This window comes from Cryptotermes secundus, unplaced genomic scaffold (genome assembly GCF_002891405.2).
Source record: "Cryptotermes secundus unplaced genomic scaffold, Csec_1.0 scaffold1031, whole genome shotgun sequence".
Taxonomy (NCBI): domain Eukaryota; kingdom Metazoa; phylum Arthropoda; class Insecta; order Blattodea; family Kalotermitidae; genus Cryptotermes; species Cryptotermes secundus.
The window spans coordinates 727,779-748,905 of record NW_019718628.1 but is presented as its reverse complement, the minus strand read 5'-3'; the positions used below and the strand labels follow the sequence as shown (position 1 = coordinate 748,905).

Here is a 21,127-nt window from a genome sequence, read left to right as displayed (position 1 = left end):
CTTTCGTCTTGTAAAGGAATGCAGCCGGTGTCTGTCTCTTTCTGTATTATTTCACGAATCAGATCTCATGGCAAGAATAGTCATTTTCCTGGACATAACAGAATATAGCATAAACTTTCTGAGACAAATTGAACAAGATCGCACGGAAAATAAGAAGAGTAAGGAAACATCACCCAACCGTCAGAGTTGATCCTTCCAAGTTGTACCGAAAATTGGTCTTTAGACTGTGCTCATTTTAACGTAGGTCTGAGGGGACCGTGATCTAACGCAGCCAACTTTTTTTTTAAGTTAAATATCTCTCGGACCTTAGGCATTCATAGCTTCCAATGTTTCGGTGGGTGATACAACTCACAGCTCACAGTAGCCAATGCCGGAATGTGAATTTACATTCTACTATTGATGGATATTGACTGTACTCCTCATGAGCTCCCCATATTGTCCGCCACGGTTTGCAGTAAATGAAACTCCAACCATCGTATGAAATGTTGTGCTTGCGAAAGTTGTGTGTGCATATTAGTATATATATATATATATATGTATAATATAGAGGGGCCGACCCGCCCCATTTTCTTTGACTGTCCTGCCGTTCGATAAGGTGGCTCTGGCATTCATGTGACTAGCGCTATCCTTTGAGAGAATATTACACTGCAAAGCATACATTACATTTCGGTTAAACTGTGAAAATATCCATATAGAACTTCTGTTAAAATGTGTATCCAGGGTGTCCGGATGAAAGATTTCCAAAATAAAATAATTATATCTCAGAAGGCATTTATTATATACATTTATGGGTCACACATTGATAAAGGGAAAATATCGAAGTTTTCTTCTGAGTATATAACTTTCTCAGTAAATTTCAGTGTGGGCTCCCTTGGTGGCACTACAAATATCCCGACCATATTTGACCTCGTTCCACTTTGCTTGGAGCGTGTTTGTTGTTACCGTAGCCACAGCGTCCCTTATGCGGGCTTTCATGTGTTGAAGCTTATTGATCTTAACCTGGTAGACAATGTTCTTTACATAACCCCACAAGAAAAAATCCACTGGGTTTAAATCTGGCGACCTAGGAGGCCAAGCAGTTGGTCCACTTCTGCCGATCCATCTTCCAGCCTTCTCTCTGTGTTGGTGATTCCTACAATGTTGACAGAAATGTGGCGTGTCCCATCTCTTTGGAGCATAGTTTGAGGTGGTAACTGGGTTAGCGGATACAGCTCCAGCATGTCAAAGTACGAACGTCCGGTCACAGATTTTTCCGTAAAGAAAAACTGTCCAGTCAACTTGTCATGCGTTAAGCCGGCCGACACGTTCACTTGTGGCTGCCTCACTCCAACTCACATGTGACATGTGGATTTTGACTACCACAAATCCTGCAGTTGCACCTGTTGACAGCCCTGTTGACTTGGAACGTCACCTCGTCCGAGAAGCACACTTGGCAGAGGAAATCGGGTGACGGGTCAACTCTTTCTAGCATGTCCACGGCGAAGTTTGTGCGTGCTACTTGGCCACTCGGTGTTGGTGCAGGAATTATTGAATCTTGTACGCTTTTAGGCAGAGCCTTTTGTGTAGCACATCGTGCACTGTTGAACGTGGAATTTGTACGCAACTGCAAGCTAGCAGGACGAATTGGTTTGCGCGGACTTCGCTGGAATGCCCCTCTGAAGCGATTGACATTTTCTTCAGGAGATTTTACACGCAACAGACTCCTTGTAGTCCTCAGTTTGTTGTCCCAGATCCGAATGCTTGTCCATGTAGGAGGTTGACGTCCATATTGCGTTCTGAAAGGACGCTGGACATCCGTAAGAGATTGCACCTCTGCTAGCCACAACAAACATTGAAAATGTTCCTGTGGTGTCGGACATCATTACTGAGCTCACCGAAGGTCACCAGCAGGCGCATGCGCTTAGCCGTGTATAAAAAAAATCAGAGTTTTCTTTTCCGATCACATAAACCGGATACATGTATGACAATTTGTTTCCGAGATATAAATTTTTATTTGGATACCTTTCATCCGGACGTTCAGTATATTTTGTCGGCCCTCTCAAATTTTATGGACCTCTCTTTACATATATGTATTTGACAGAAACAGGTTTAATGGGACATTTCTGTTCATTGCTGCAGTTATAAGGGGCTACGGAGGGGAAAGTTACCATTTCTGTAGGCTGCGCCATAGCTCAAGCGGTTAGTCGCTGGCTTCTCACCGCGGCGGCCCGTGTTCGATCCCAGGTCTGGTCAAGTAGGATTTGTGGTGGACAAAGTGGCTCTGGGACAGGTTTTCTCCGAGTACTTCGGTTTCCCCTGCCACTCTTCATTCCACCAATTGCTCCACAATCACCCTCACCTATCGTCTGGGGTGGTACAATAGACCAGAAGTGGCCGCAGTACAGGGACTTAGTCCCACCCCACTAGCAATAAAGAAAAGTACGATATCTAAGTCGAGCGGTAATAGGACTTACCATACGCCCCAAGAAACTGAATTGTCTTAATAACCAGTTGAAATCATTTCTGAGTCATGCGAGATGAGAAGGCCTTGGATGAGGCTAGTAAGAGTCATTTCTTATATGCGTTTCTAAGAGCACACTTTCTAAGCGATTTCGACGTCAGTCACTTTAAGTATCAATGGCAGCGTAACTTAAAATTTAAACTATTTCTTTTCTGTTTTCCCATAATATATATTTAATATTTTTCCCCATGTTTCCATAGCAGAGACAACTGTACGTATATTTCTAATTAATCAGTGTTCAGTTGTGGATCCGTAATTCAAGTGCTGTACTCGTATAACGCCTCTGGCCTGTGTTGGGTAAACAACCTTTCTTCGTTTTATGGAGTGCAAACTCAGTTTGTGCCAGTATGTGCTGAGTTACTTTCTTTCTATGTGAAATGACATAAAGCGCGGGTTACGATGCCGCCATCGAAGCAGTCAGCAATGTCAGTCGCTGTTACCAGGTTTGTTTCGCAAACGAGGTTTTCAGCAATTTTAAGGAAATTTGTTGTTATTGTAACATGTAGGGTGTGACTATAGACGGGGTTTGGATTGATGAATTAATTTATTGGTCACTTATACACACTAATCGGGACTACAAGCAGTTACAGTGTCACAATTAAAAATCACCACAACACCGGCTAAGCCTTTTCCTTCCTGCGGTGGCTTCACTAGCCGTTCCCTAGCAACGACTTCTAACAGTGGAGATTGTTAGCATCACGCCCTCAAATCCTTTCTTCACAGACTCCCATACAGAACTGACTAAACTTTAACCGTGTCCCTTGCTTATAACATATAGGCACGAACCACATAGGAAACATAGATTATCTGTTGTTGCTTTCGTGTATGTTGCTGCGGGAACGTGTTTACTGAGACGTTTCCCACAAAATTCCCTGATATTTACGTCTATTTCGCGGTCGTTGCATAGTAACAGCTGTGCACTCCATTGTACAAATCAAGTGGAAATATTGGTTTAGATGATTTTTGCGAAGAAGACAAGAGTGTACAGAGCCGAAATTAAGGGCTCGGAATCGAAAGTAAATTGAAAATTGAGATATTCAAGTAGTTATTTTCAGACAATAATGGCGACGTAAGAATAATTATTTTTTAACATGCAACTAGATACGGCTGTTGAAGAGTACTGTTTCTTTTTGGGCCGTGACACTATATAGTGCGGTAGAAGTGTGTTGCTTCCATGCTCAGGGCAGAAGAATAAGCCAGTCAGTCAGCCAGCCAACCAGCTAGCCAGTCAGTCAGTCAGTCAGTCAGTCAGTCAGTCAGCCAGTCGCCGTACCAGCATGGATGAGGCCGAAGACAACTGCGGAAGCAGTATAGCAACAAGTAGAAGAGCCAGAACGGTAAAGCAGACTGCTTTACCGTTTCTCTCGGTGTTGTCGCTTGCAGAATTCTTACACTTTTTCTTCAACCCTGAAGATGGGGGCGATACGTTCCTCCGAAACGTCGGTTAACACCACATATACACGGTGCCAAATCCCAGAAGACTGCTTTCTTCATAGTCACCGCCGTGAAAGCCTCAAATCTTACAAGAGCCAGACTGTTTTCCATTCTCGTATCATAACAAAACTGTCAACTTGTCCAAAATGAAAGTGGATTCTACGAAGTTGCACTGATTGCTGTAGCAGACCTTTCAGTATTATTGTCTAAATACGTGAAGTAACGCAACTTAAGTCGCTGCTTCTTTGTTTTTATTCAGTAAACAGGAGATATTGTATTTGGAGATAGTAAAATGACTACTCTAAGTGATACCACTTCCAGCCTCCTGTCGGTTCTAGGTGCTCTTACCCCAAGTATCGTCCTAGTGCCTAGATTTATTATGAGTTGTTATGCTTTTCGTGGCATTGTTCCTGGGAATATGGGCACCTGTACTATTCATCTACGAGCCAGAATAGCGCAGTCGGTATAGCGACTGGCTACTCGCTCGACGACCGAGGGTTCGGAGTTCAAGTCCAGGTGGGGTCAAGAATTTTTTCTTTTTCACGTCGTCCAGACTGGCTCCGGGGCCCACCCAGCATAATATTAAATGGGTACCGGATGCTAAAGCGGCCGGGGCGTGAAGCTGATCACTCAACTCCAACTATTGTCGAGGTCATGAAAATTTAGATCTGTACATTCACTCCCCTATTTTTTTTTCTTTGGAGATACAGCCCCTGGCCTATCTCCATGAAACTCTCCGTTTGACTTCGCTTTACTAGATCTTAGACATTCGGTAGGACTCCTTGGGCGGGTGATCAGTTCGTCGCAAGGCCCTACCTTTACACAAACAGAAGAACACACACAAACACTAAACATCCATGTCCTGATTGGGATTCGAACCCACGATCCCCGCTTCCGAGCGATCGAGCCTTAGACCGCTAGGCTACCGTGATCGGCTTCACTCCTTCTTACGTAGTTCTGAATTAGTTAAACACAGGGACAACTTTACTTTTACCTACCTTTCACACAGTTACTACTTCATCTCCAGTCAACAGTCGAGATCACCCGTAGCTAGGCTGATCGTACGCCCTTGTTTAGCCCAAACGAAAAATTTGTTTTCTATTTCGTCCCTTAATCATGGCTGGTAAATAACGGCAGGTGAAATGTCCCGAATTTCAACTTTAAATCACCCTTGTGCGCTTGTAACAAATCGTGTTGCCGAAGGAGATCTTTGTTCTGACACAGCCTGATATCAACACAGCCTCCTCTTACATTGTTGTCAGTGGTAAAAGAGGCAAACGAGACAGATATAGTAGACAATTATTACGGTGCTTTATGATGATGTTAGGATGCATTGCCGGATAATCTCAACAGTTGTCGGTGAACTTTCAGTGCAAGTTGCTTTTGTGTGTTTGCTGTAAAATTTGTGAACTCCTGAAATTTCCTGACGTAGCTGATTTTTCAGTGAAACCAAGCAAAGAACCTCCACGTCATTACTTTTCTCTCCCCCCTCGGCACTACAGCCCCAGTGGGCCTAGGCCTGCTTCCATGAACTTCTCCGCTCACTTCGGTTTTTTTAGCTCTTACACATTCGGTAGGACTCCTTGGGCGGGTGATCAGCTCGTCGCAAGGTCTCTACCTGTACACAAACACAGAAAAACGCACACAAACAAACTAAACATCCATGCCCTGAGTGGGATTCGAACCCACGATCCCGGTTTCCAAGCGAGCGAAGACAGTACATGCCTTAGACCTCTGGGCTACCGTGACCGGCACTTCATTACTTTGCGCGCTCTTGTTCAGCATGTATTAATTGTCACGGAAAATAAACAAGAAGTGTTAAGGTGACATATATTTCAGCACTAACTGTGATAGCCATCTGCAATGGAGAATGTTCGCAAAATGTCGAAAATCATCAGTGTAACAGGAAGCTGGATGAACCTCCATGCACAAAACGGACTTACGTCACTATTGTTGTTTGGCATTGGGCTTCAGTGGGTTTTATGGTCACCGCATGTCCGTTGCCTGGAGCCAAAATGTAATTAACTTTCGTGAGGGATGTATTTACGTGTATGTTTTACGGGCGTGGAACGTGCGCCTTAATTGTTGTGTTTCCCTTGCGCCTTTTCCTTCGTTTCCTAGCGTCTCGGTGCAAGCGCCGGTACGGCTACTATCAGTGGCGCGTGTACCAGGACTCTTTTCCGCATTCCTGGCAGCCGGAAAGGCGTGCAACTTTGGGGGGTGGGTATTTGACACCGTGACGGTATCATCTCGAATTTGCTGGTGAAATATGACAATGAGATAAAATGTTTCTCTTTCGGTTCCTTCAAAACGAAATGGGCTCACTTCTGACAGTGCTTCTGTTCTACCCTGTTGTCCGACCATTTTCAACTTGAAATTAGTTCTTCGCTGTCGTTTGCCTATCGACTGCCAGTGAGATCCATGCGTTGTCATTTGCTGGCATCTCAATCTGTGTGTAGCTGTCTGCTGTATGGTGGACTGCCTCTGTGGTCTTTTGGTCAGAGGTCCCGGGTTCGATTCCCAGCGCTACCAGATTTTCTGAGAAGTAGTGGGTATGGTACGGGGTCCACTCAGCCTCGTGAGGATAATTAAGGAGCTATTTTAAGGAAATAGCGGCTCCGGTCAGAAATCCGAGATTAACGGTCGTGGGAATCCGTTGCGCTGACCACGTGACACACACTATCCGCTAATGTTGGCACTACGTCGTAACTTCGGTGACAAGAGGCGGTCGCTCGGTCGGTATAGTTCGCTTGCGGACTAAAACCACGGAGTTTAGTTTTTTTTTTGTGTGTGGTGGAATTTTGCTTGCGCCGTTGGTGTGTTTCAGACTGTTAGTACGCTGTCGATATTCAACTAGTACGACAATTATTAGACTGCTCGATTACAGTGTCAGTAATCGGGCACTTGTTTTCCCCCTTTATAGATATCCACGCGGTAGCGTAGTTGGTTGAGGCACTATGCTACAAGCCGGGAAGGTCGCGGGTTCTCGGTCCCGATGAGGTGGATTTTTTTTTTTTCAGTTGACTTAATCCTTCCAGCCGCACTATGGCTCTGTGGTCGACTCAGCCCCTTAACAGAAATGAGTGTCAGGAATCTTCCTGTGGGTAAAGGGCGGCCGGGGCGTAAGGCTTACCTCACCGCCATCTGTGAGTCGATTGTCAAAAGAAAATGTGCGAGCTTCGACGTTTCATAACCCTATGGGGCTTCACGGCCTGTTAAAAACATATGTATGTGTGTAAGGGGTGGGCCATAAATTCCGGCCCTCACACTGCGACCTTCACAGATCTATTGTGCTTCGCCTTTGGATTAATCCTTTATTAATCCTACACTTCGAATGAAATGTAGAATTTTATTTATGGGGGGGTCAAAATAGGCACTTTGTTCCATGAAGAACTGACCTCGGTTACGAAATCTAAAGTAAGCTATGGGCGCGCAATCACACAGGACAAATTCTATTACAGGGATAGTGATTATGGTTGTGTGTTTTCGGCGGATATGCTTATAATTATATGACTTTGTTGAAATACTAATGCGTATATTAGAATGAAATACATGAGTGTTTTATTATTCTGCTTAGTATATTATCCAAGGCTTCAGTTGTTTACGAAGTCGATTCACTCGCTCCGCTACTGTTGACACGTAATTTTTGTACCCACATTAAAAAAAAAACACTTAGCTTAAACATAATCTGATCTGAGTTTTAGTGGCGGCTGCATTTCCTGTACAACAGATCCATATTTGTGCACTCGGCGAAGGAGAGGTGGGCGTTATGGGTCGCTTAAAGAGGAGCGTCCTGTTGCTGTACGGTAGCAGAGAATGCCAGACTCTCGTTACGAGACGTTTACTACACAGACAAGTGACGTTGTGTCGTCGTCATTCTGTAGGGGACGCATCCCTAATCCTTTCTGGTACCGAATGTTTTGACGCCTGGTAGGCCCAATTAATTTTATAATTTAAAACTATAAAGCCAATGAGGCACGCGGTAGCATAGTTCGTTGAGGCACTATGCTACAAGCCGATAGGTCGCGGGTTCAAGTCCCGATGAAGTCATTGGATTTTTTCAATTGACCTAATCCTTCCAGCCGCACTATGGCCCTGGGGTCGACTCAGCCTCTAACAGAAAGGAGTACCAGGAATATTCTTGAGGGTAAAGGGCAGCCGGTGCTTAAGGCTGACAACCTCACCGCCATCTGAGCCGATTGTCTAGAAAATGTGGGAACCTCAACATCTCGCAACCTTATGGGCCTCCACAGCCTGTTACAGGGATACCTTTGCTTTTGCAAAATCCACCAGATAATCTCCCTTTGATTTTCTCGGTACTTGGATCAGGGACATGTTTTTTTGTTAGGATTTTAAGGCTAGGTTGTCGTTCGTTGCCTGACACTCGAAGAAACGCAATTTCCGCTCGAAATGTCAAGTACTAAGGAGCAGTAGTCAATGCGGCCTGCACCAGGAACGTTGGCGAAACTCGCTGGTATAAACTGACGGTAGTGTGCTTGCCACCTCCTATTAAATTTGTGGTGGTTGAGGGACGTAAGTGTATTATCGACGTTACTGCCAGTTGATATTGTTGATGAACGGAAAATAATGTCAAAGGAAACTGAATAACTCGCTGAAATTGCCCCTCCATACTTTTTCTTCATAAAACCCACGGTCGTTGGTCATATCTTGGACCTTGCTTCTGGTTGCTGGTAACCTGTGAACTAATCACAGCGACAAGGCTATGTGTAATCACGGAGAGGCAGATTACGGCTCTTGGACCCGATGCGGCCCGTAAACGTTTTCAGCCCGTGACGCTTTTCCAATATTAGCAGGACCTCTCGTTCTGTTTGCATTCTCCCAATAGTAGGTGCAGCAACTGTAAGCCTAAGAACATCGAGATGCAGGTTTAAGGTCCAGGGGTAGTTAGGGTATTTACTACTCTTCTGTGGTCTAGTGGTCAGAGTTCTTGGCTACAGATCCAGAGGTCCCGTGTTCGATTCCCGGCGATACCAGATTTTCTGAGAAGTAGTGGGTCTGGAATGGGGTCCACTCAGCCTCGTGAGGATAATTGAGACCTATTTCAAGGAAATAGCGGCTCCGAGAAACAAAATTAACGGCCGTGGGAATACGTCGCGCTGACCACGCGACACCCTCTATCCGCCGAAGTTGGCGCTAACTTCGCCGACAAGTGGAAGTCGCTTGGTCGGTATAGTTCGCATACGGACTACAGTCCACGGAGTTTGTTTCTGTTCTACATCCATAACTTGACAGACTGACTCCGCGTTAGGTTCACTGCTTAAGCAGACATCAGAGTTCAGGATATTGCACCCCATTTTTTGATTATTAGTAGTGACGAATGCTGGACTAGCGTCTCTCATACAAGCAGATTTTTAATTGCCGATTTATTCTTAGCAGAATCTCCGGGCCTTTGTCATTTCAAAATAGACACATCCGGTCCTAGAGCGAACGTAATTGCCACTCGAGCCCTATAATGTATTAGGTTTGTGTTACATATGCGTAGTTTCTTGAGGGACTGTGCTACTGTCCAGAAGGTGTCGGGTTCGATTTTGAATGGGGTCATTGGATTTTTCAGTTGACTTAATCCTTCCAGCTGCAGTATGGCCCTGAGGTCGACTCAGCCTCTAACAGAAATGAGTACCAGGAATCTTCCTTGACGGTGGGGGGTAAAGCGCGGCCGACGCGTAAAACAACCTCACCGCCATCTCTGAGCCGATTGTCTAGAATGTGGAGCCTTGACGTCTCACAACCCTATGGACCTCCACAGCCTATTACAGGGATAGTTTTACCTGTTACCTTTTAGATAACATTAATTTGTAGCCTTCGACGTATGTATTACTGCAGATCTGTTGCCCCCTCTCACCCTATCTTGCAAAGCGAGCATTTAATGGTTGAATCTATAGTTAAGTGACAAGAGCCACCACAGAATTTTGTGTCAGAATGAATAGCCTTGTTTAGAATTAGCGTACTTAATTGAGACAGGCCGCGCCATAGCTCAAGCGGTTAGTCGCCGGCTTCCCACTGCTGTGGCCCTGGTTCGACCCCGGGTCTGGTCAAGTGGGATTTGTGGTGGACAAAGTGGCGCTGGGGCAGGTTTTCTCCGAGTACTTCGGTTTCCCCTGCCAATCTTCATTCTACCAATTGCTCCACAATCACCCTCACCTATCATGTGGGGCTGGCACAGTAGGCCAGAAGTGGCCGCAGTACAAGGGACTTACTCCCACCCCACTAGCAATAAAGAAATAGTTGAGATAGTTTTTTTAAACAGTGATTTCTCATGTCCTGCTTGTGCTCGCGGTACAGGTACGATAAGGTAAAGTTGTCCCTGTGCTTAACTAATTAAGCACTACGCTGTGAAGACGTATGGGCGTTGGGATGTATAGATCCATGCGTGGCGGTACAGGAATTGCAGTTATATTACAGTTAAATGGCGGAAAATCTATTTAATAATTGCCGCTGTCTTATTCTTCCTATGAATTGCACTGTTGGATCATGCGGTGGCAGTGGGTCGTGGGTCGGGTGCAGATTAGCACATCCACTGTTGAGTGCCAAGTCGTCTGCGTAGATCGACAGGTGAGGTTCGATCTCGGCTCCTAAACGGTGTTATTCAGACCCTAATCTTATTTGCAGAGTAAATGTCACATTCGCATTCTGATGCGATTGGCAAGCAATTGAAGCGCGCTACCGCAAAAAGAGGAACATATACGTACATCTCAACATTGTAAGAAGTCTTTATTGCGCATGCATCGTGTTCGGGATTCCCCGAATACTAATCCGGACCCGGAGACCGGATATTACATGTATTCTGATTTTCTTCAGGCCATCCGGACAAATTCCGGCGTAGTGGCTCGCACTAAGTGACGATCTCTCCTCTCTTTGCCAGGCCCCAGTTCACAATTCGCTAACCCAGTGAAAAGTAAATAGAGTAAAGCTAGCCCTGTAACAGGCCATGGAGGCTCATAGGGTTGTGAAATGTTGGGGGTCCCACTTTTTCTAGACAGTCGGCTCATAGATGGCGGTAAGGTTGTGAGCCTTACGCCCCAGCCGCCCTTTACCCCCAAGAATATTCCTGGTACTCATTTCTGTTAAAGGCTGAGTGAACCTCAGGGCCATAGTGCGGCTGGAAGTATTAGGTAAATTGAAAAAAAAAATCCAATGACCTCATCGGGATTCGATCCCGCGATCTTCCTGCTTGTAGCATAGTGATTCAAGCAACTACGCTGCGGCGTGCCCCCAGTTCGCTAATCCAGGCCTGCACAGATTCCGGGCGTCACGTCTCCACGACGTCTAAAATTTTCATGATGATACGAAGAATGTTTTTCCCCATTTCAGTGGTTTCTGAAGTGTGGCCCCTCCCCGCGGCCAAATGTTTGGGGGAGAGGATATATTCTTGGTAAGTTATATAATGAAACTGTGTTTATTATTCTCGAAATGTCTGATCAAGTTTGTAATTTGCATTTGTAAACTATTTATAAATACCATTGACTAGCAAGTTTTGAAATGTATTGATTTGAAAAATGAAAACAGGAAGAAATTATTTTGCACCCACACACAAAGTTAGGGCGGCGCCATGGCATGTCTGCCGAGCGGATTTGGAACGATTATTTAAAGTTTAGAAACCCACTCCCTTATTTTACTCAAGCATAGCCCGTCAAATATTATTTTTTTGCTTCCAGCTTTTCCTTTTGCATTTTCATCTCCTTGATTCCTTTATCTTTCATTGACCTCACATTTATTTTATTTATCTGTCCTGTTTCTTTCCTCATATCCGTCCTTCCTCCCTCTCCTTTACGACGAAATGTTTTCTTTACACCAGTTTCTTTTACATTTTCGTATGCTTTTCATTACTCTTCTTTTCCTAGCTTTCCTTAACCATATCTTATTTGTACATCGTATCGTCTCTCTACCCCAAATCCAAACAACAGAATATAGTTCATGTTTTATCATATCCTACTAGTGGCCCACTGGGCCTTTTGGGACCATGAAATGAACTGGCCACATATGTGCTTTAGTTTCAGCTTGTTAATAGAAATGAGCAGGATTCTCGTCCATGATAATACTTCTTAGTTTCTGGAAGTGACTCATTTATACGAAATTGTCGCAGACCTAATCAACCTGTCATTCGACATATAGGAAAGCGTCCTTAAAATTGGAATGAAAAACTAATTAATACACAAACATAGAAACTCATGTTCGCCTCCACATGCATTCTACTTTTGTCCGATTGCAGTTTCCTTCATGTGTCTGATTTAATTAGACGCTTGGGGTTCGAACTCCAAGCCTGGATACTTTAATTGTAGCGAGGCGTCAAAATAAGCTGCCGTGGAATGTCGTTTCTAGGCCATTTGCGTCTTTTAAACAATATGATTCCGTGAGAAATATGATTTGTTTATTGTGATCCCGATGTTTTTGCAGGGGGTCTGGGGGCGCCCTCCCGGACTCGCCATTGGAGCAAGTCGGCAATGGTTGGAGGTAAGCCCGACCCCCGCATTTTGATTTACGTTTAACAATCTGCTTGCTCTGTAAGTAGCTAACAAATTTGGTCGCTTGGGCTGTGTTTGACCTAACATCGCACGCTTACATTTTGTGTGTACTTTGTAATTGTAATGTTGTTAGTCTGTGGAGTCTCTTATGTTAACTTCTGATGAAGCCGTAGTAAGCATCTGTTAGGTTTAATAATCTAAATGCTGTTATGAGTACTTGTAATACGTCACACTTCCTTTGGGCCTAATGGTGGATAAAGGAAATGGGGGAGGGATTGACAGTGATGTCCTTACATGATAATGCAGGTATACTCCGTCCACTATGGAAACGAGGGTGCGTCATCGCCAGTTAATGACGTGGACCATTACGTCATCATTAGAAAATTACTATATTATGTCTTAAGTATTCATACGCCGTCGACAAATTCTAACATAATTCCATAGGACATTTCCTCCTTAGGCTGGAAACACACACAGCGACATCGGCCGTATGGAAAGAATGTCGTAAGATTTTCTTGCCGTACGACCTCCTTTTCACACTAGAGCGACCAGTTACATTTCTTTGGTCTCCGACTTCCGTACGGTAGATGTCGCATGTCGTCACGTATGAAAGCTAAGACTACACTTGAATTCTACTACTTGATGCGACATGAACTGTACGGACGTCGTACGACCGATGTTGCTGCATGTGTTCCTAGCCGTAAGGTTACCTGCACAAGGTTTGACGTGCTGAAATGTGTGATATGTCGTACGCCCAGGGTCCAGCACAAATCCTAGATTAAGTTGTTCATACGTAATCGGATTTCTTGCAGCATACGTTAGCGGCGATTGGCAGTTCACTTGGCGTGGTAAGCATTTATATGCTTAATGTCTTAAGCGAGTTAAACGGATTATATCATCCATATGTCAACACAGAAATGGGGCGTGTTGGGGAACAACATTCCAAAAACACTAAGCTTTATGAAATGCATGGCTTGTCAGGGCAGTATACTCAAGGAAATTTTGATGTGCTAGGCATCTAGCATTCCGAGCTGAATACAAACTTTTTTTGGGAACTTAGTAGAGAGTTGTCATCTGAAGTCCGGTGTGTAGATAGTGCCATTGGACGTGGAGGAAGAATTTGGATTGGGTTTATATATTTTGTTAGGACATGCCCTTCCTTCCCGTCGGCCTTGGCTTCCCTTCTTCTCTCTTCTTCATCTTTCCTCCCCACCCTTTCACTTTCATTTTACGGAGAGCATGCACATCCTCCAACCATCTCAGCTTATTCGCTGATATCGATTTCCGTTCAAATCAATTCATCAGAGGCTGATTGTCTGGTTTCTGAACAATTTAGTTTTTACGGTGTGAGGTTGTTAGCCTCACGCCCAACCCCCAACCTGTAGGACCAGGGTATCCCTCTTCGTCTGGCTCCTACCTCTTGATCCTTGGGTGACCCTACTAGTAGCTACGCTACCGCCGGCATAGCTGTCAGGGTCTCAGGAGCACAGAAACCCTACCACCACATCATAAGGTGCAGACATCATCGGTGGGGTGTTCGGACCTATAGGCCTACGTAGCAGAATTTTGCTACTTTGTTGATGGGTCACCTGGCTCCAAGTATAGTTGTGCCGTCTGAACTAATTATAATTCGTTATGTAGACTGTGTACACCTCCCCTGTAATGATAGCACGTGCAGAGTGCAGTTGTCTCGTTAACAGACTGAGAATCCAAGCAACACAAAGACCCATAACACAGCGTGTCTGTCTCGAATAGGCTTCGGTATGCTTGGCAGGAGTACCGTAAGCCTTCTGCATGATTCTCCTGTAGGTTCAGGCTACGCGTAGTAGGAACTGGGGTCCCCCTAGAAATCAGTAAGTTCTGCACAGAGGCTTCGGTGTACTCAGTCTCTAGGTGTACTAGACCGCTTTAGGTTTACTGATTTAGCATTTGTGATTTTGTGCTTTCGGTCCAAAGGGCGGAATCAGTTTTACAAAATTATAGGATGTAACCCTCTCCCCAGTGGTACGAAAGATCGGTCCAGTAATATCTGCACGTTCGATATGCCACTGCTTATAAAGCAAGTGGTACCGTAGTTTGTTGATGCACTATGCTACAAGTTGGAAGGTCGCGAGTTCAAGTCCTGATAAGGTGGAGTTTTTAATTGATCTAATCCTTCCAGCCGCACTATGGCCCTGGGGTCGATTCAGCCTTTAACAGAACCTTTCTGGGAGGTAAAGGGCGGCCGGCGCGTAAGGCTGACAACCTTACCGCCATCTGTGAGCCAACTGTCTAGAAAATGTGGGACCCTCAACGTCTCACAACCCTATGGGCCTCCACTGCCTGGTACTGGGATAGCTTCACTGCTTACTGTATTGTGTCTAACATGTGATTAGGTCTTCTCATAAAAGGATTGTTCAGTTTGAACAAAATTGTACTGAAGTTTAGAAGTAGTTGCTCGTTCAGAAGTGAGTTCATTATTACAAACCCGAGATGAAAGGATTTCCATTGTCATGCAATCATTGTTGCGAATGCTTGGGGAAGGAGTTGCGGGGTGAATTCTTCTGACGATAATGACATAAACCTGTGCATGACAGTAGCGTGTTTCTCAGCAGGCCGATCGGTACATCGCATGGTGTGACCAAATTAATGTTATCATTGAGTTGTCTGTTAACATGAAGAAACCGCTGCCCCTACTGTTACCCGAGGCCCGCTTTTTGAAGAGCGACTGATTCGTGTTTTGTCTCACATTTAATTGAATGCGTATATGTCACCCTAGGTACCATATACTGACCAGAGCTCTGGGTTCGTTGCCCACCCTAGAAGGCAAAATAACACTTTCCAGTTCAACTGTAATAGTATGGTGGCATGCAGTAGCGTAGTTGGTTGAGGCACTATTCTACAAGCTGGAAAGTAGCTGGTTCGAACCCCGATGAGGTCATTGGATTTTTCGTTGGACCTAGTCATTTCAGCCGCACTATGGCCCTGGGGTCGACTCAGTCTCTTAACAGAAATAAGTACCAGGAATCTTCCTTGGGTGTAAAGGGCGGCCGGCACGTAAGGCTCACAACCTCACCGCCATCTGTGAGCCGACTGTCTAGACAAAATATGGGAGCTTCAACGTCTCACAACCCTATGGGCCTCCACAGCCTGTTATAGGGATAGTTTTTTTTTATTGCTGGTGGGGTGGGACTAAGTCCCTTGTACTGCGGCCTCTTCTGGCCTATTCTATCAGCCCCAGATGATAGGTGAGGGTGATTGTGGAGCAGTTGGTGGAATGAGGATTGGCAGGGGAAACCTAAGTACTAAGAGAATACATGCCCCAGCGCCATTTTGTCCACCACAAATCCCACTTGACCAGACGCGGGATCGAACCCGGGCTGCCGCGGTGGAAAGCCAGCGACTGGCTACGGCCTGGAGTACTTAGGAGTCGGGGTTCGAGTCCCTGTAAGATCAAGAATTTTCTCTTGTCAGCGTCGTCGAGACCGCCCCTGGAGTCCACCCAGCCTCCTGTCCATTGGGTACCGGGGGCACAGCTGGCGGGGCGTGAATTATAATACCCTTTCGAAACTTCTATTTTTAGACTTCTTTCCTTGTTTAAAAAAATGTAAGTAGGGCACTGAGCTAACCTTGCTGTGTGTGTGTGTGTGTGTGTGTGTCTGTATGTGTTCCCACCAACAACTTTTGAAGGCCTGGGCCTATCCTTACGAAACTTGGTATGCATATCATGCCATCTGAGGCCACCTCAGCAGCTAATGTTCTTCACATCAGTGATACCAATATTGCAGCCTCTAAAAAGTTGAGGTAATAAGCTTAATATGAGTTGCATGTCTGAACCGATTGTCATGAAACTTGGTACGAATTTCGTGCCGCCTGAAGCAATCCCGGTGGTACCAACACCACAGCTTCTCAACATTACTTGAATGCCTGAACCGATATTCGTGAACTTGGTATATATATCATACCACCTGAGGTCATCCCAACAACTTACTTCGTAAATTCAGCCCGTCAGTAATACCAACACTGCAGCTTCTGAGGTTGTTGAGATAGTAAAACCCGTATCACTTTTGAACGCCTTAACCAGCGTGGTATATTTTATGTTACGTGAGGGCATCTCAACCGCGTACTTCATAAATCCCTCCCATAAGTAGTACCAACATTACAGCCCTTCACACTGTTGAGGTAAAACCTTCATATTGCTTGAATACCCCAAAGGATCGCCATGAAACATCATGTCACCTGAAACTATCTCGACGTACTGCATAAACGTCTACTGTCAGTAACACTAGCAGCGCAGCCTTCAGTACGCTGCCACTCTGCGCACTTGTAAAATCTCGAGATATTTGTTACATTTTTTAAAAGTAATATCCAAATTTTACTTAATTACACTAACTCCAGTTTTCAAACATTCGTTTACAGCGAAAAGACAATCTTGATATGTTGAACAGCTTCATAATTTTTGCTCTGTGGTCTAGTGGTCAGAGTTCCTGGCTACAGATCCAGAGGTCTCGGGTTCGACTCCAGGCGCTACCAGATTTTCTGAGATAGAGAGATAGGATGGGATGGTATGGATTGGATAGATCTGGCTCAGGATAGGGACCAGTCAAAAGTATGAACTTAAGATAATATTCCTGTATTTTTGTAGGGCGTGCTCCTGTAGACAATGTGACGCATTTCATTTTGAGTTGTATGAAAATTTGCAAATGTAACCTGACCTTTAGACGCCAAAATGGAAACTTTCTTCAGTTATCACAGGAAACACTTTTAAGGTACATCGGTTGGACGTGAACTATGCTGATGCGCTCATTTCATAAAGCCCTATTTTTGTCAAGAGTGTACAGACACACAATTATAATTACAATTAATAAACCTGATTCAGGAGGAAATTAAGAGGCGATTGAACTCGGGTAATGCTTGTTACCATTCAGTCCAGAACCTTTTGTCTTCTCGTCTGCTGTCCAAAAACATAAAAATTAGTATATACAAAACCATACTTTTGCCTGTGGTTCTGTATGGGTGTGAAACTTGGTCTCTGACATTAAGGGAGGAACATAGACTGAGGGTGTTTGAGAACAGGGTGTTGAGAATATTTGGACCGAAGAGAGATGAAGTGACAGGCGGTTGGAGAAAACTGCATAATGAGAAGCTTCATAACTTGTACTCTTCTCCAAGTATAATTAGAATGATCAAGTCAGGGAGGATGGGGTGGGCGTATAGGATATTGGTGGAAAAGCCAGAAGGAAAGAGACCACTAGGAAGACCAAGGCGTAGGTGGGTGGACAATAATAAAATGGATTTTAGGGAGATAGGATGGGATGGTATTGATTGGATATATCTGGCTCAGGATATGGACCAGTGGAGGGCTCTTGTGAACACGGAAATAAACCTTCGGGTTCCATAAAATCCTTGGATTTTCTTGAGTAGCTGCAGAATTGGCGGCTCCTCCAGAAGGGCTCAGCTCCATGAGTAAGTAAATAGACGGGCATAATTATAATTACAAAATCGAACTCTCCCAGCAGTTCATCACACTCTTTTCGTGGTTTCGTTGTGTTCAAGTTTACGGCGGGCATGGAAGACGTTTTCGGAACTTGTTACTTTGGTGCTGCCATGTGCAAAGAAGTTGCCGCTTCCGTAGTTAGCGTGTGTATAGGCCTAGATATGGAGGCAGTCGGAGCGGAAGTTTGTACAGTTGTGATAAGATGGGCGCCATGGATGTGCTTATTACAGTTTTTGTTTAAAAAGTATATGTATATATTGTAAAGAGCAGTATTGCCAACGTTGTGTCGCGGTTAGTGCCCCCTTTGTAGGATTTTCTTTTCTCATGCCCAATTACGTGAACGGTCTTTGGTTTATTCTTGGGGAGCAGGCAGAACGGGTTCGAACCTCGACGTCTAGTTTGTGTCGCTGTGATTTTCACTGTAGTTGAGGTCTAGGCCCAAGACAATTATTAAAACATTTTAATTTATTAAAAATGTTTCACCTTGTGCATCATGTGACTTTGTGATTGATCGAGTATGCCTGTGTTTTATTGTTTAATTGTTTTAAAACGCTGATTCATCTGCTGAGTTTTTAATGATCTTTGTGCGGTATGAAAATTTGAGATTCCTGAGTCTAATTGAAAAATTAAATTGTCGTCCATTTTTCTTGGGGTGTGGTGAGACAGTCCACTTGGTACGTCATCCACTAAGTGGCCTTTTGTACCAGCCCCGGATGATTATATGATGATGATGATGACGATGAATGTGAAGCAATCGGTAGAATGAGAATGGGCAGGGGAAACCGAAATACTCGGAAAAATCTGCCCCAGTGCCACTCTGTCCTCCACGTGACCTCGGCTCGAACCCGGGCCGCCATGATGGGAAGTCGGCGACTAACCGACTGAGCTATTATGGCCCGGTCTATTGTTGTCCTAAACAGAGTTCACGATTCTTGGACTCCTGTGGGGGCAGGCCATGAACTACTGAAGAGAGGACCACCCTCTTTTGTTCGCTTTTCGTCTCGCCCCGAGTTTGTTCCGTGGTTTCTGTTTCCTTTCGAGTTTATAAATCGCTCGCCATAGAGCGGGCTGGCTCAGGGTTAAGGCTTCTGTACCCGTGAGTGGCCGGCTCGAGTCTTGGCCGGAACAGCGATTCTCCTGACGCCTGTAGTATGTTAGGTTTACCGACGTTTCGTCGGATTTTGCTGCCTCCATCGTCAGTGTTAAAGAGTAAATCGAGCAAGAAAACTAAGAAGCGTAACAGAGACTGCGTGATGTCACTTTCTAGAAGCCAGTGCTGTTCATTTCCACCGCCTAGTGAATCTCAGGCCACACGCTTTTCGTCGTTTGTCCAGTCTGTCCACGCATAGCTTAGAGTGAGACCGCAACTGTTTTTTTTTAAGTTCTTCCCTGTTAATTCAATACAATCCAGTCAGTGGACGCCGTACAGTTGCTGGCAAAATCCTGAAATAACCTACGGATAAAAACGAGTAACAAATTCAAGTACTGTGTCTGTTTCCCAAATCTGAATATTTTATTTTATTCAGAGGCGCTCTAAGTCTATATATCAGCTGCTGAGTTAGTCGGCGACGGATTTTGGAAGTATAGTCAGAGGTCCTGGGTTCGAATCCCAGCGCCACCAAATTTTCTAAGAAGTAGTGGATCTGGAACGGGGACCACTCAGCCTCGTGAAGATAATTAAGCAATTTCAAGGAAATAGCGGCTCTGGTTTGGAAAACCGAGATTAACGGCATGGGAGATCCATTGCGCTGACCACATGACACCTGACACCCTCTATCCGCACAAGTTGGCACCAACTTCGCCGACAAGCGGTAATCGCTCGGTCGGTATAATTCGCTTGAGGACTACAGACCACGGATTTTTTTTTATTATTATTTGAAAGTGGTAACTGGGGAGGGGAGCATGGGAGAGATGAACGGGCATGTGTGTGTGGCCTATTCCAAGTGTGTTACCCCGAACTTTGTCTGGAGAGAAAATACGAAACCATATTTCGGCCCAGTAACCGGTATCTTGGTACAGATTAGCATTCTCAGTATTTAAGATCTAAAAGTTTGTGACGATGGTGTATTCATACTGTTACTGATTCTTTTGACATCTGTTTTCCTGTTTTTATTTAAGAATAACATTTCGGAGGTTCGACTTTGTCTCCGTCCGCCTGCTCAGTTGGGCCCAAGCGATAGATACTGCTAATCCGCAAACAGGGACTAGCTCTATCGATTGGGCTCAACTGAGTAGACTTATCTGAGAACAGAGAAAGAAGGTGTTTCCAAAACGTTTTTAAATAAAAGCAAGATCATGTCCAAAAAGTCAATAATTATATTATCAGCATTGTTTTAAAGACGAACCCATAACCCTTGTGATAGTCGACTTCAAGTCTCTGAAGGCTTACACCTTGCAGGTTTTAATGCTGTTCTCAAAATAGGCCCGCTGGTAAGGTAAAGTTGTCCCTGTGCTTAACTAATTAAGCACTCCGCCATAAAGACGTAAAGGGGGCGTGAATGTATAGACCCACGTTTTCTTGACCTCGGCACCAGATGCAGGTGCAGTCTGTATAACCGGTATAGCGACTGACCACGGACTGGGCGACCGAGGGGTCGGAGTTTGAGTCCCGGTAAAGTCAAGAATTTTCTCTTCTCCACGTCGTCCACCCAGCCTCCTATCCAATGGGTACCGGGGGACCTTTCCCCGGGGATAAAGCGACCGGAGCATGATGCTAGCCATTCACTTCCAAGTAGAACCGAGGTCAAGAAAATAAATCTATACATCCACTCCCCCATACGCACAGGCCTGCTGGTAGGTGCTTTAGGTTTAAACTCAAATTTTTGCATATGGTTTAGTGATTCAGTACTGTCCACGTATGCAAGGTTTCTGCTCATGCAGTTGAGTGGTGCAGCGTACATCAGCGGTGTCAGCAATATAGATGTGTCACCAGTGGCAGGTTGGGCTGTCCGAGTTCCACTAAAATTGATCAGTTAGTGAACACAAATGTACTGAATGGGGGCGCGGCGGGACACTTGTGGTTCCGAAGAAGTAATCTTTGAGAACCCCCACAACCACTTAACGTATTCCATGACTATAATCAGCATTATTTACATTGATTTTGTAGCGAAAGATTATATTACAAGCTGTGACTTGGATATCCTTGATGGCCCGATTGGTCATCAGCCCACATTGGAGCTGTAAAGGTTCCGCCACACAGAGCGGTACGCTATGTTCGCTACGTACGCTGTATAC

General features: G+C 44.9%; 1 protein-coding gene across 2 annotated transcripts in view; it reads left to right on the top strand.

Annotated features, from left to right (window-relative positions):
* Positions 1-21,127, top strand: part of LOC111862558 (insulin-like growth factor 2 mRNA-binding protein 1) — a 197,484-nt gene that overhangs the window by 51,081 nt on the left and 125,276 nt on the right. Inside the window, exon 3 of one of the 2 annotated variants that reach the window (XM_023848053.2) lies at positions 12,350-12,406. The exons of the other annotated variant lie outside the window; for it this stretch is intronic. Within the exon in view, the coding sequence (XP_023703821.1) occupies positions 12,350-12,406 (57 nt within the window). The remainder of the gene's footprint in view (positions 1-12,349; positions 12,407-21,127) is intronic. 2 annotated transcript variants of the gene reach the window in all.